Source organism: Malurus melanocephalus, unplaced genomic scaffold (genome assembly GCF_030028575.1).
Source record: "Malurus melanocephalus ecotype Western Australia unplaced genomic scaffold, MMel_1.1 scaffold_38, whole genome shotgun sequence".
NCBI classification, from domain to species: domain Eukaryota; kingdom Metazoa; phylum Chordata; class Aves; order Passeriformes; family Maluridae; genus Malurus; species Malurus melanocephalus.
In genome coordinates, this window is record NW_026623270.1 from 2,838,406 (window position 1) to 2,853,953 (window position 15,548).

General features: G+C 42.8%; 1 protein-coding gene across 1 annotated transcript in view; it reads right to left on the minus strand.

The window, feature by feature from the left end:
• The window catches only part of IGF2R (insulin like growth factor 2 receptor), a 57,457-nt gene extending 42,281 nt beyond the window's left edge, over positions 1-15,176 (minus strand). The window contains exons 1-4 of the mRNA XM_057364427.1: positions 15,048-15,176; positions 7,244-7,377; positions 1,880-2,004; positions 118-216 (exon numbers count right to left, since the gene is read on the minus strand). Coding sequence (XP_057220410.1) covers positions 118-216; positions 1,880-2,004; positions 7,244-7,377; positions 15,048-15,151 — 462 coding nt within the window. The 5' untranslated portion in view covers positions 15,152-15,176. The remainder of the gene's footprint in view (positions 1-117; positions 217-1,879; positions 2,005-7,243; positions 7,378-15,047) is intronic.
• Positions 15,177-15,548: the final 372 nt, after the last annotated feature.

The following is a 15,548-nucleotide window of genomic DNA, read 5'->3' on the forward strand; positions in this document are numbered from 1 at the left end:
CTTATGAAAAAGGTAAGTTTATGGAGCTTGTTCAGATCAGTTTGGGGTGGGGGCAGGTAATTACAGTAAAGTTGTCATGTGCACAAAGAGTAACTGCATGGACAGTACATAGATTACCTCTTTCACAGGTTTAAACAAGGCTTTCTTGCAAGCTGCAAAAGTCCTCCATTCAAAATAGTGTACACACTCTGTTGCTGTTACAAATTCAGGGGTACCCTATTAAACGGGAAAAAATAATTCTTTGAAAAACAGACTGGTTTTATTTTACATCTGTAGACATTAAAAAGTTTAATTCAAGAGATTAAGGAAAACAGAATACAGCACATTACAGAACAAGGGCATACAGTTTCTTAATGGCACTTGTTAACAGAAAGATTGTTACATAACAGCTTTGTTGGGCAACTCAGGAAGATGCAGGATGCCAAATCCTTAAGTCTGCATATGCACCAATACCCAAATTAACATTTGCCAGTCCTAATATACAGTAAATGTATTCCATCTTTTAGAAGTGCTCACGATGTCAACTGATAATGACAGAAGAACCAGTCATATCTGCTCACTAGAAAGGAAGACACCAATCGAAATGCATATAAATAGGTTAACACARTGAGACAATGCATGGTTTATTAGCTCCCTGTCCTTTATCCTACAGAAACAACTGATCAGCAGCCTCTTCTGCAACACAGAAAGAATATCCCTGACCTTAGCTGCATACTTCTATGCAGCTATATGAGGCTCATGTTATACATCTTCGTATATATTTCAAGAGGGGAATTCTACCATGATTCACAAATGGATGTTTAACTGAATGTCTCCTAGTGAAAAGACACCCATTTTTCACTTCACCCTCCATCACTTTAGCATACTTAAAATGATTCCCCYCTCTCATTTAACCCTGCCATAAAAGGGGAGGAAACAAGTTGTTCCAGACACTATTACAAAATCCTTTTACTATGACATGTGATGAACAGGTGCTAGAACTGAGCTAACTAGAAGTCTGAAGATCAGTATGATCTGGTGTTACAGTTGAAGTTGAGCAATAATTTTGAATTTAGTGTAAAGAGTCATCTGCTGAAACAGAAAAGGAAGCATTTAAGTCTCTGCTGCATTGGCACTTTGTTTTAATTGACTGGATTTCCAAGAGGGGGTTTGCAATAGCACTGTCAGGGCCAACAGCAGCACCAATAAATACTTCTCCCAGATACACAAATACGTGAACTGATCACAGTCTGTACCAAGATGTCGTATCTGTGTGGAGGGTGTGCTCACTCCAAAAGCACTTTGAAGTGAACTGCATGCACACAATCCCTTAGAAACTTTTTGGGGATCTCCAATCACACTTCAAACAGATTCTTACAAACAACTACTTCCTCAAAAGCCCAGYGAGCTGTATGAGCACTTCTAGTTCAACAGTGTGCAGACCAAGCCTAAGGCTTATGGTTGTCAACTATGCTGCTCCATAAAAGAGGTCAGTCATTTTCTCCAATACTATTCTATTAAACAGGTGTGCCAGGTCCATAGCTCAGGTCAACACAGCCAACAATTAAACAAAAGCTCACATTGTTTTGGCACCCTGTACACTGTTGATTCATTTCTCCATATTAAGCTAATAAAATACATCAGTGAAAATCACGTAAAAACATTAAAGACAAGAAGAGCCATTAACCGGAGTCAAGCTGCAGACCTGCAACTATTTTCTACTGGGATTGCATTTTGAAAGCCACACAAAAACATGACACTAATTTGACAGTAAAGCATAACTGCCTCTTTAAGCTGTGAAGCTCAGTAATCAGTACATCCAAAAATACAGCAAGTCTCCTTAAAAAGCAAGYCAGAAGTACTTGTCATTTCCATTGAAGGTAAAAGCACATTTACTTACCAGTGTTTTCCCACACAGGAAGTTAATATTGCTTTGAATTTGGTGCTCACTGCCTTGCTGCGAGCAGTTAYGTGTAGTGTTGAGCTCCAGAAGACTTCCAGAAATTTTCTGCAAGGCTAAGTCACCTAAGGTTTAAAAATGAGAGGAGGGAAAAAAGGGGTGTTATAATATAATGTCTTCACAGAAGCTCAACAGACAGAGTCTAGTTTCAATCACTGAGCAGCATAAAACATATTAATCCACGTGAAGACAGTACAACTGAAGRTGGTCTTTGGTGATCTTCTCATTTGGAAGATCAGATTCCAGATAGTGTTTGACATCTCTAATCACACTTCTGCTTTCTTAAAGGTTTTCAGCAAACACATTTTAAAATAAAAGTACAACAGCAGGTGCTACTACAAAATAGTCACCTCCTTAGGARCAAGGAAAGCTGTTACCAACTAGTTTAAATCACAATTCACTCTTTCCTCCTACCAGTTTCTATTTATCAGCTCCTCAGCCTTTATACCATTTATAATAATAGCATCAGCACAAGATGAGAGAGAGTGTATCATAGAATGGTTTTACTTAGGAGGGATCCCTCTGCAATAAGCAGGGACAYCTTCAACTAGATCAGCTGCTCAGACTCCAGTTCAGTCTCACCTTGAACACTTTCAGGAAGGGGCGTCTGCAACCTGTCTGGACAACTTGTTCTAGTGCCTCACCACCCTCATGATAAAGAAATTTATTCCTTATATCGATTCTGAATCTACGCTCCTTTGGTTTAAAATTATTACCTCTTGTCCTATAACTACAGGCCCTGCTAAGTCAGTTCTCATTTTTCTTGTAAGCCTCCTATAAGCATTGGAATGCTACAATAACATCTCTCTGGAGCATTCTCCAAGCTAACCAACCTCAACTCTCACTCTGTCTTCATAGCAGAGGTGCTCCAGCCCTGTGAGCATTTTTGTGACGCTCCTCTGGACCTCCTCCAACAGGTCCATGCCCTTCCTCTGCTGAGGACCACAAAACTGGATGCAGTAGTCCAGGTGGGGTCTCACCCGAAGGAGAGGAGGGGCAGAATCACCTCCCTCGACCTGCTGGCCACATTGCTTTTGATACAGATGGCTTTCTAGGCTGCAGGTGCACATTGCTGGCTCCACATAATCTCTAATCTACTTAATGAAGAACGTACTGGTGTCTGTGCACTGGCACTGTCTGCAGACAAACCCAGCAAAGATCCACTGCTTCAGCACAAATCTCCCACCATTTTCCACCCACTTTAGCACAGCTCACATGCTGCAGGAAAAGTAGGGTCAGTGCCTTGCCACTGCACATTGTTCTCCCCAGCACTTGATGGGAAGGGGAAAGGTGAAGCGCATTTCAAGTCATGATGAGCACCAGCTCAGGCCACTGTAATGTTCCTGCTCAAGCTCATTTGGGTTAATATTAAACACCAATCCGTCTTAGATCCTACACGCTAACTCCAGCCTGTTCATTTTTTTTGACAAGTAGATTTTAATTCTGCAATGAGTTTGGTTTGAACTACAGAAAATTATATAAAGTGTGTGTATTGATCAGCTTCCCCMTTTCCATTTCAGTTTATGCCTACACTAGGGAGAAAGCAAGTCAAATCTGTAAATCATTGCAGATAGCAGTTCTGCACCTAGGCAAWACGTTGTTTCATTTCAAAAAACACACTCGTTGGAACTTTGCCCAGCCTGTCTCCTCACTCAAGGCAAGCAAAACTACCCTGCACCCAAGTAATATAGTCTAGAGACCAAGAAGAGCAGAAGTCAAAAAATTGGGCAGAAAGATGATACACATAGTTTGTGCCTTTTAATTTCCTGTGTCATCAAAAGGACATCTTCAGGTTTCCCAGCTTCCAGCACTGATGCTAGCCAAGATGCTATACAGCTCTCTTAAACTGAAGAGCTACATACTGCTTTGAGAGCATGAGTGTTAGTTATCACATCATTGCTTAGAAGATACTGTCAAGCTGTCCTCTTTTCTTCCACATATTAGCAGAAGGAAGCCAACACAACTTTCTAAGCAAGAGATGCATATTGTAACAATATGCACAACTTAAAACCTCTCCACTTATAAATTTATACAACTACAAGACCCCATTTAGCAGAGAACTTATGGCAGCACCATCTGAGGACTGAGCTCAGTGCTCTGTAACCACCAGTTTCTCTCAGCGCTAAAAACACAGCATACGGCATTAAAGGAATTTGTGAGATGATTCCAATTTTCTCAGTTAAAGTAATATTCAAGAAAAAACAAGTTAAGCCAGTGTACCTTGTTCACTAGAGACCAACACACACGGTCTCTTCCCCCTTGCATGCTTACAATCATTCTGAGAACTTGCTATAAGTTTTAGCAAGAGCCTCTTCAGTGGCACATGCCTTGTCACACYCTTGCTCAGAGAGCAAGGCATATCAACCCCTCACATGATCAGCTTCCTTCCAGAACTGCAACTGCTTTTACTATAACATCAAGCTCCTTCTACAATGATCACTCATGTTGCTTCATGATTTCAGAGATGTGGTCCTTCCACAAAGGAACACACTACAAATCAGCTTGTACTGACCACAAAAATTAGCAGCAAATACTTCATACCACACAGTTGTGCTAAATCAGTATCAACAGCACTGTCCACAACACCTTCTGCTCACTGACCCCAACTGTCCAGATATTTAGCGGGAAAAAGACAATCACGGAAGACATATATTCAGTTGTCCAGAAGAAAGGGGCATTTAGGTGGTAGCAATCCTTTCCTGACCACTCATCCTACTGTAGCTGGACAAAGTGCACATTTCACCATCAGGTTAACAAACACAGAATATCTCCATTTTCTAGGAGTAGTCTGACTACTACAAGGTGAGTCACTATGTATCACAGTAAGTTAAAAAGTTAAATAATTACTATGTCATTTCCATCTTCACTGATATTCATGAATTAAACATTTACCTACACCTTGAAAAACTTCTAGGATTAATCAGTAAAAGTGCAGAGGAGAAGCCTTTGGGGTCTCCATGCAAACCTTGGTAGGTCACACTGACACACAATTAACATTAGCCACAAGGCTTCCCTGGGATGCAGACTGATTATTGCCATGGAGCATACAGCCCTAGCACCTCTCAAAGCTGGGAGTTACAAACAGTCCTACAGCTGTCACCCCTTGCAGCTGATATCTTAAAAAAATACAAAAAAATGGTTTGCAGTGATTTTTTTTTTTCTAAAAGAATGAAGAGAATCAATTAAGCCCACATCTGAAGAAAGCTTACAACTTCACAGTATTTATCACCTGACAAATTGTTCTTCTTCCCCCAAATAAAAGTCCTTCAGCTGCCCTCAGCTTTGGCATACAGGTAACCTCATGTTATCTGGATTACTTGAAGACAAGTATGTGGTTTAGCTGGTTTAGGTAACTGGGAGTCTCCACCTGCCTAGACCTGGATCACAGAGATTCCTCTTTTATCACTTGTTATTATTTAACAAACAAGCTTGACAACCTATTAGCATGATCTAAACTCAGTGTGATGGTGATGAAGCTCCAGTACATCTAGAGGCATGAGCAAGAACAAAACTTGGACAATTTGACCAATAGAACAAAGCAAAATTCAACAACAATGTTAACTGCTCACCTTGATTTCTCACTTTATTGCAGGGTAGTTAAAAACATATCCTACTTGAACAGGATTGTGGCTTAACCTTTGAAAGTCATTTCAAACTGCCTTGGCAAGATCACAGTATATCTGCTGCTAAATCTCCTCTTCCACTCAGTAGCACTGAAGCACTCAGGAACTCAAGGTTTGCATACAGAGGAATATTTGATACTGCTCAGTCATCACACCCAGCTCTGTTCTCCCTTCCTCTTTCCACAAGAAGTGTGGAACAAAACCTCCACAAGCCTCTCATTCTCACACTTCCCWGGGGAGAACAGACTTCCTCAATCTCACTCCACCTGCCAGTCTCACCCAAAGCAGCATGTTAAAACAGACRCTCAGATGCTGCCTTCTTTTCTAATGCACAGGCAACTGAAGCCTCAATGACATGAGCTGAGAYGCCCATCAGCAGGAAATAAAAATGTGTTTCATTCCTAAAATGTGCAACAAGAATAAAAGCATCAGGTTCTCTAAGACGCCACACTCACACTACGCTACATGCAATACAAACACAATCTACCATTCGTCCCAGAAGACTCCAGAGCCTAAACATACCTTTATTCATGCACTCAAGTGATTCTGTAAGCCTAGGTCCCAACATTAACAATTTGTTTGAAAAGCACTGATTGTCCACAGACTGAAACCAAAGTATCTCTACTGAAATAGGTTTGGGAAGAATGAAAGCTGACTAGCTGCTGTGCATGGCACACAGATGAGAAAACACCTTCCTCCTCGCCATATTCCAGCAGCTCAAGCTCAAGCAATTTAATGAAGACTCCKAGTTTCTGGTCAGAGCTGTTGGCCAAGGGCTGGCAAGATTGGCAAGCATGTTAAATCAGAGTTCAGATCTACAGATACTATGAAGCAGCATGAAGAGATACTGCCCTTCAGAAAGCTATTATGTTATTCTATTAGAAGTAACAGTCAACTATGAGAAAGCCTCTTGAACAATACTCGTGTATTATTATTTTTTTAGCTAAAACATAAAAGCAACAAAAATCCATGAAAATAAATAACGTGAATTTCATGATCAAATACTGTTCAGAGCACAAGGTGCTTCTGACGGATGAAACCATGTGCATGTGTATAGGAATATGACAGCTTCATATTTAGATCAGCATGCACAAGTCCACCTCTCCCCAGAATACCAAGGACATCTGTGAACTACTGAAGCCATCACCAGGTTTGACAAGTGTAACCAAAACCAGAGAAATGCACATAAATCAACTTATTTTCTGTGTGGAACAACTTGAAGACAACAGCCCAGACACCTAGCAATACTCCCAAGATTGCATTACAGCAAGTAACCTGCCTCTGAACAAAGAGCTGATACTACACCAGGCTAGGCTGAGGCATATTTTTGAGTTGTAACTCAAGSTCTATCCTTGCGTTCAGTAATTACAAAGTTGTGCACAGTCCATATCCAGCCACAGGTAGATGTACTTATTCTACTTGAGATAGTCCTGCATACTTTCATACGAGATTACAGTTAACTAGACCATAAGACACATTTCACTGTCCCACAAAGTGATTATCTACAATYAGATCATGTTTTACCAAATCTCCCCTGCAGTAAACCTGCAACAAAACCAAATTTTACACTGTTCCAAGAAGGGAAAAAAAAAATCTTTGCTAACACATCAAGGTTTGCAATAGTTGTAAGAYCACCCATTAACATGGCTCTGAACTACCTACAAGACATTTGTTTACTTACCTACAGACAGATAGCTCTTGCTCTTCTTGTCATATGCACAGACTGCACTTGTACTTCCACACTCTTCAACACCAGAACAGAAATTTATTTTATAAAGCACCTCATTGTCAGTATCAATTGCTTTCCAAGTGTACCTGAAAAGACAAAAATACCTGTCAGTTGCTRTTCAAGTTGTCTGAACTGCATACCTAGACACCAGTCCCTGAAATAACCAAGTTTAAGGCAATGAGCACCACTAATTTAAATTCCTATTCATGTTCTGTATTTGTAAATACCAGAAATAATCGCTATTTTGTTGGAAGTAAGAGCAAAACTGAATTAACCATTGTGGAATGTAACATTGAGTCCATTTTTCCCTTTCTTGAATATCCAATCATCCATTCTTCAACGTCAAACCTCTGTGAAGGCCACTCTCACTAAGGATCATCACCTGTGATATGCTATCCTTGACAGCCAGATAAATTTCTGAAACATCTTTGGCAGGCTGGACACTACTGCATTTTAGCAGCAGCCAACAACAGTGGCAGAAGTGCTACGTCTGAGCAGAATAGAGCAGCCAGTCTCATCCTGCAGTGGAGCCACACAGCTTCRGGGTCAAAACTGAGGTTGAGAATCTCACAGTATTCAGACGAAAAGATGCTAACAGTGCTTATTAGGGCCTAGCTGCACCTTTAGGCATTTGTATATCTATATATATCAAAAGAACAGTTTCTGAAGGGTGATGTTAAAAGCTGGAAACCAAGGAGAGCAATCTACAAGACACTCAGTAAAAGATCACGCTACCTAGCTACAGACATCTCAGAAAGCCGCCTGTCTGAAACCCAGAAAAGGAACACGAAGCTCAGGTTAAATATAACCAGGAATAAATCCAAGTAACAGCATAAAAAAACCCCAAATGCAGCATAGCTTAGAGGTAGAGCAAGAATTCCTTCCCCTCACAGCAGGCACTAGGACTGCAGTGAAATGTGGTCAGTCGCATGACACAGCACTGCTCAGTTTTGAGGCAGGCCCAGGTCACCTAGTTTAGAGCCAGGAGCTCTTCAGACACCCTCCTGCCTGGCTTACTAACAGGGTGCTCTGGCCAAGCTCTGTTTAAAAAKCACAACTCAATAAACATTTGCCGTCACCTTGGCTCAGCTACTCCTCTTCTGGCACTGGCATCAGCCTGCATCCTCCAGACACTCGATTTTTGCAATGTAACAGATTCCCCAGCTCCCCTTCCATCCAAGTGGAAACTCCAGTAGGATTAATACAGACTCATCATCACATCAGAAAACTGAGGACAGCACAGTGACTTACTAGGTATTCCTATTATTTACAACTCACACAAAATTTACTGCACCTATCTGACCCACAAACACATCTGTCTTAAGGTACAAATCTCAGTGGATAAGAAGCTTCATTCATCAGGTTTGTTTGCCTTAATCTCTAGGTCCCGTGTGTTGCACCACTCAGCATTATCACACTCCAAATCTTCCCAGGAGGACAAACCATTCTTGTTCAGCTCTGAAGTCCAGTCCTTGGGTGAGAAAGTGGCAACAACAGTTCCGTTACTTTATTTCGGATTTTAAATCCTCCAGGAACTCCTCTCAAGCCCAGTGCATCTCACATCTAATCAAAGAGCCAGCAGTAAGGCATTACATACTTTTCCATTTTAATTACTGACTATGAGGCTCTTGGCTTCCCTGTAGTACAGCAGCTGTGTTCATTTCAGACTGTTAATGGTTGGAAYAAGTTAGGGACAAATATAAGAGAGTTCTCTGTGAACTGAAAAAACAGAAAATCTTAATATATTAATGTATTTTTATATTTCAGACTTTATATGCTAATATAAGGTTCAAAAATAACTTGCCAGGTATTGAGTCATACCCAAACACCAATAAAATTATGTATTCAAGGACTGTGTCTCAATCCTAGACAAATACTTGCCATTATTCTTTTCTCATAAGCAGGCAGACCTGACCTTTTACAATCACACTGATTAGTTCTCTGAGCTAGTCTCTTACATTTCTGAAGTGGATGAAGGCAATATCGATGCAGGAGGATGATGAGAATTAAGGTACAGTACAGTACACTGCTGAACTGTAGAGTTCAGCAATCGAATAAAGCTTTTCAAACAAAAAAAAAAAGTTAGAAGAAGCTGACTATCTTCAAGGGCTCTGAAAACAGCAAGAAATTTAAACCAAAGCTGATCTTACATCCAGGAGAAAATGCACTTTAATCCAGACCAAATTTCTTCTCAACAAAATCCCAGAAAGTTAGCATTTCTCAAACTGAGAAATTAAAATTTCTCAAGTACATGAGTATTCTTTTTTTTGACTGCTATTGGAAGACAACAAAACGGTAACATATAATGCTAAGGCACCAAGTTTTTGATCAAGCTGGAGTGTTCTTCAGCATGTTGTTGGTTCTTATAGAGAACTTGCAAGTTAAAATTGGTTTGTGAATGGAACAAGAATTTAAATCCTTCACACAACAGAATTATCACTCAGATATTAAGGATTTGCTTTCCCAGGTCCATGTTATGAAATAGWGCAAATCAACATCTTCAAGTCCATTTACCCACAGGCCAGAAACAAAAGAGAAACAAGATGAGCRGCTAACAGAACAGAAGCAACACAGCCACTGAAGCCAGACCTTCCCTCTGCCCTGTCACAGGCCTCTGGACAGGGAAKGTTGAGGAGTCCTTCAAAACAATCCGCACAAAAGAAATATGAAATAATGTTCAACCATGTTCCAAACCACAACTTCAAGGGCACATATAAGTGAAGAKCTAGTGCAGTTTCAGAGTAGTATTACTTTCATGGACGTTAAAGGGGCTTCTTTTTTTTAATGTGTGGGAAGAGCAAGATGGGATTTATTCATTGTGAGTAACAGCAGCCTGGATGCAGCCTAAGCAGTTGTTCTCAGAGAGATGCAAAATACTTTCACAGTAAAAGCAAGAATTGTTTCTCACACAAGTACAACTTCTGGCATTAAATCAGTACCTGGGAATGGTTTCGAGTTGCATGAGCTCTGCTTTCCAATAAGATACAAGCTGACCTCTCCACTGCAATCCATAATGGAAACAATCTGTTGGCAATCACACTGCCCATCCTTACCATGTGAGTCACATGGACTGGTTTCCTCCAGCTTGCTTAGCACTTACTTCCACCAGTGATATAATTACCTCCTTGCCAGGGCCAGACGAAGTTATCTTGTTTGAAAGGCTTAAGCTATCCTGGTTCAATGCAGTTGAGTTAGTTTAGGGAGCTGTTACACCAACAACTTTAAAAAGCAACAGTCATGATCATGGGTTGGGGTGTGATGCATCGTCTGATCCAGGGGGCTCAGTACAGATATCACCTTGCTGATGAAACCATTCCAACAGCCATTTCTGGAGCAGCTCAAGGTCAGGGCTCAAACACAATGTCTGCCCTGATTAAAACTGTCAAACAGTTATTTTTGCTGAAACCACAATACAGCACTTGTTTTCTGATAAACCCCACTGTGAATTATCCCACAATAAGAAAGGATGAACCATACACCCATGTCAATCCCCCCAGGGTAGGCTCTCCTGTCTCTTGCCAGTGTTGCTGGCCCAAGCACCTGACACAAGCTGGGCCCCAGGGCTGTCCTCTCTCAAAATTAACTCAGTAAAAACAACAGGTGCTTGTGCATGTGTGTGGAGAGGCGGCTGAGCCTGGCCAGTTCCCAGTCTGGTTTACAGTGGTTTCTGGCCATGCACCAGCAGTGGGAGGCACAGAAGGAGGCAGGGAAGGAGGCAGGGCCAGCTCAGGCCACTGTCAAAAGCAGTTGTGCAAGCAAGGTCCAAACGAGTTATTTGGGAATAACCTTGCCTGCAGGTCAGCCTTTCCAGGTACCTAGCTTTGTTTTTAAGACACTGAAGGAACAGAACAAAAAAGAAAATTAATCTACTTTTCAGAAAGCTGCAAGATCAAATGAGAGCTCTGCTCTTTTTTTTTGTTGTTGTTGTTTCAAATCAAAGAAGCAACATGAAAAAAAAAATTAGAAAGGAAAAAACTAGTCTAGTTTACTTTGTGATCAGAAGCTGAGGCACTGAAGTCAGACAAGATGCAGAAGGCTAACGCCTGTCACAGCATGTGCATGCCAATGCCAGAGCCATGATGATGTCTGAGCACTAGTGAACCACTTCAAATCAGCAGAGCACCAGAGAGACTACTGCCACCATTCTCCTAACAATAGTTCAAGCTTTTTGGTTCTCAAACTGTCAAACTGTTATCCAAAGGACGACTGCTAGGAAGAACAATGCACCCTGCTCCAAACAGCTGTAAAGCACAGTTACAAAGAATCATGCGTTTCCTCTCTGGGGAATGCACTGAAATAGCTCATTTTGCCGAGGGAGTGTTACATARATGACCTGGCAGATAGACAAGACAACATACAACCACAGAGTAGAAAAGCAGATCCACATGTGATTATGCACCCACATGATTTCGTGCCCAGATGCTTCTCAGCTATCAGAATGCTGCAGAGATTAAACCAGTACTCAAAGCTCTTTATGAGCAGTTTCACAGCACGACATAGCGCAGACAAGCTCAGGAACAATTTCTAGGATGGCCACTGCAAGTTTCAAGCTGGTACCTCACTTGCCACAAAAATCACTGTTAGATGTGACTACCATTTTCACACAAATATGCATGGCAGAGAAATCTCGACATCAAAGCAAGCGCTCCTTACAGCAAATATGAGCTTGAATGGCACAAAATACAGCCATCCCTATGCCTCAAGAGCTTTTTAATGCACCCCTACCCATGCTTAATTCTGCTCTAGCTCATCCATCCCCTTTYCCAACTATCACACACACTGTGAGTCTTCAGGCAAGTTTTCTTGCATGTGCATCATGCATGACAGCCTAAAAGCTACACCACAAGCTCTGCAGCTTTTTASATCCAGAAGACATTTGGTCTTTCACACCACATTCTAAACTACATCCACATCATTTTACAGAATGCTTAAGAAAAAGGGCAGCAATCTGAATTATGCAAGCTTTAGGAGGCTGCTCATGTGCTAAGAAATCACATTCAGACATTACAATGGCAGCATCCCAAGCATGTGACACAACCATTCACATCAGTATACAAATCCAGTAATGTCTTATTTATGACATCTCCTACTTAAATATGTCAAAGCACTCAATGGAGCTGAATGAGCGCACCTAAAGGTCACCTCTCTGTACTAAGCATGTGCTTCTTCGCCAAGGCCAAGATGAACCCTAACTCCAGGGTTTCAAGCAGCACAGATGAGTACAGTTGTGGCTGCACAACAAAGGCTGRAAAAACACTGTTTGAATGAACAGAAGTGTAAGTACAGACAGTTGTACAAATTATGTTATTAAAAACTACACATTTAAAATATAATTGATTTACAATCCCAAAATTTGGAGTCTGCATAACAGCAATCCTGTGTTGTAGAGYAGTTTGAGATTCCCTTACATCCACAAGTCTAAAAATCCTTGAAATTATGTACCAGCTCCTATCCTTGCAAGGGGGCAAAACCATCACCTGTCATTAAATCACCTCTCATCCAATATAGATTTTCAGACAAAACAGCCCACAGAGGCAGTTTGTATTTGCCCATCTACCATCACACTCAAAATATACTCCGCATATTTTTTAGAAAGAAAGGAAAGTTACACAGCAACTTTTGCAGTGTTACATGGAAATAGAACCCAAACTGTCAAGATTTCTTTTGAAGCAGGGGGACTTAAACAACAGGTCATGAAATTAATTCTAATTCCAGAATTTTTCCTGCAATGTAACAGGAAAAATACAAGGGAAAGAAGAAAAACTGGGAAAGAGACCAAACTGACTAGTAACTTCCTATATCCAACCAGCTCCCTGTATTCTTTCCCAGATGCTCAYCCTGCAGCAATCCTGGAGAAACCTCTACACATAAGATAAAAAAAGGAATTTCAATTGCAAGTCACATGACAGCACAGTCAGCCGTCAGAGCAGACAAGAACAAAGGAGAAAGCATAACAAAATCAGTGACTGAAGCCATGCCATTAGACAAGGTTTCAGAGAATGAAAGCTTTTCTTCTTTCCCCAGACCATCCAAGCATACCAGCAGTACGGCTACACAAAGCAAACAATGAAAACCTCCAACTCCAGTTTAAGTAGCCTCATGCCACAGTTCTTGCGCAAAACAGTTTTGACACCTTTCCTCCACCCTGCAACACAGCTTTCCTAYATACTTAGTGGAGAGCCAATGCCTCTTCTAATCCTCAGCAGTTTCCTTTATTGCCCACTTTTTGATATTCACACACCAGACACAGAAACTGCTGCAGTTTCACCAGTCCTATTTCAGCACACAAAACCCAGGACACTGTTTTCTTAACAGTTGTAAAACAAATAAAAACCTTGTCTTAAGCCAGTATAAAAATAGGTTGGTCAGGATTTGCTCTGCACACCAACATTGTAACTTTTGGCTGAGAACTCGCCCAGTTGTGTGTTTGGACTGCCTGCATCATTCCTCACTTGGTACAGTTTTTTGGCAACTGCACCCAAAAAGACACTTCACCACTGAACTCCGTGGGGACTTCCTACCTATCAGATCACAAGTTCTTGTTTTTCTCTTTTACCCATTCTAGATTACTCGGCATAAATCCTTCAAAATAGTTCTTTCCCCACGATGGCACAACAGTAAATGTCTGTTTTAGAAGGAGTCATCTTAAAAGGAAACCTACTGATATTTGCAAATTATTTTCACTTGCCAGTAACAAAATGAAACTAGCTTAGGTAATGTGCATCTAAAATGAAACTGCATGTCTCTCTATAGCACTCTTAAATATTCCTCTACAGACACACAACAAAGCCAAGACAGACATTGACAGGACTTAACATTACTTTCAGAGTAGGAGCTGCTTGACAATCAAATCATTTACGGTGGGTTAAAAAAAAAATCAACAAACCACTCATCAGAGTAGCTAAATTCCCTCCAGAAACTACCCGTTTCTCATTTCTGTAATCAGATTGGTCATCTGACAAAACATTTTTTGTCACCCTTACGGTTTATTCTTGCAAGCTAACCTACTTTTYCCCTTTTTAACCATTCAACAATATCATGTCCAAGATCAGACCATGTGGACAGCAATCYAACCTCTGCCCTTCGTGCTACAATCACTCTGCTACACTGGTGCCTTCCCAGTGACATTGATTGAAATGTGTTCTTCTAAGTACCCTGCATATTCTAGCTAAATAATTAAGAAATTAAGACTGGCAAGATATGTCRGTTTCTCAAAGCTTTCTTAGCTGACCTGTAAGAAACTGAATGGGACACGGTGTTACCCTTAGTAAGACGACAACTCTCAAGTAACATAACATCCCTTCCAAACCAACACCACTTTGGGGTTTTTCACACTAGACTGAACACAGGCACATAAACCAGCAGTCCTGACCACAGGCGACTTGCACAGAGCAAGTCTACTCATCTTCTCCCCCGCAAATTTCCTCTCTCTGTGCAGAGACCCGCGCAGAGAGGTTCCGGAGGGGACCGGTCCCTCAGCCGCCCCTCCAAGCTGCCAGCCCTGCTGCGCTCCCAGACCAGCCGCGGCCTCACGCCTGGGGACACGGCCACCGCTTCCCCCGGCGATCTCCGGCCTGACCCTCACCGGAACGGGCGACCAATAGCCCTGGCGACCGGAGCCGCGCTGCTGAGCCCCAGGGCTGCGCTCCCGCGGAGGGCAGGAACGGCAGGGRCAGCGGGAGACACCCCCTCTTCCCGTACCCCTCCGGTTACAGCCCTTCTCCAGCCGCCCCAACGCGTCCCACCGGCCACCCACCTGCACAAGTCCTGGTAGGAGTCGGGGAGCGCCGCGGCGGCCGCCCCGGACGGCGGGAGCAGCGCCAGGAGGGCGCCGAGGAGCAGCGAGGCCATGGGCGCCATGGGCCGGGCTGCCCGGGGACGTCAGGCGGCGCCGGCCGAGCGTCATGTGACCGCCGCGCGCCCCCGCCCCGCTCACGTGACCGCCGCCATGTGCGGGCACGGCGCTCACGTGATGGCGCTCCCCGCTGAGGCTGTCCCGCCGCCCCCCCGCGGCCCTGAGGCGACACGGCGGGGGTGACACCGGGGGGACACCGGGGTGACACCGGGGGGGCACGGGGGTGACACGGGGCACCCGCCGCTCCCGGCTCCGGGCTCTGCGCTTACACACGCGGGGGGCTCGGCGCGTGTGACGCATCGCGAATTTTGGAGTGTCCCGGAGCGTGTCCTGCGGAGGGCAACAAAGATCAAGGGACCGRAGCAACTCTTAGCGAGGACAGGTTGAGGGGCCTGGGCCTGG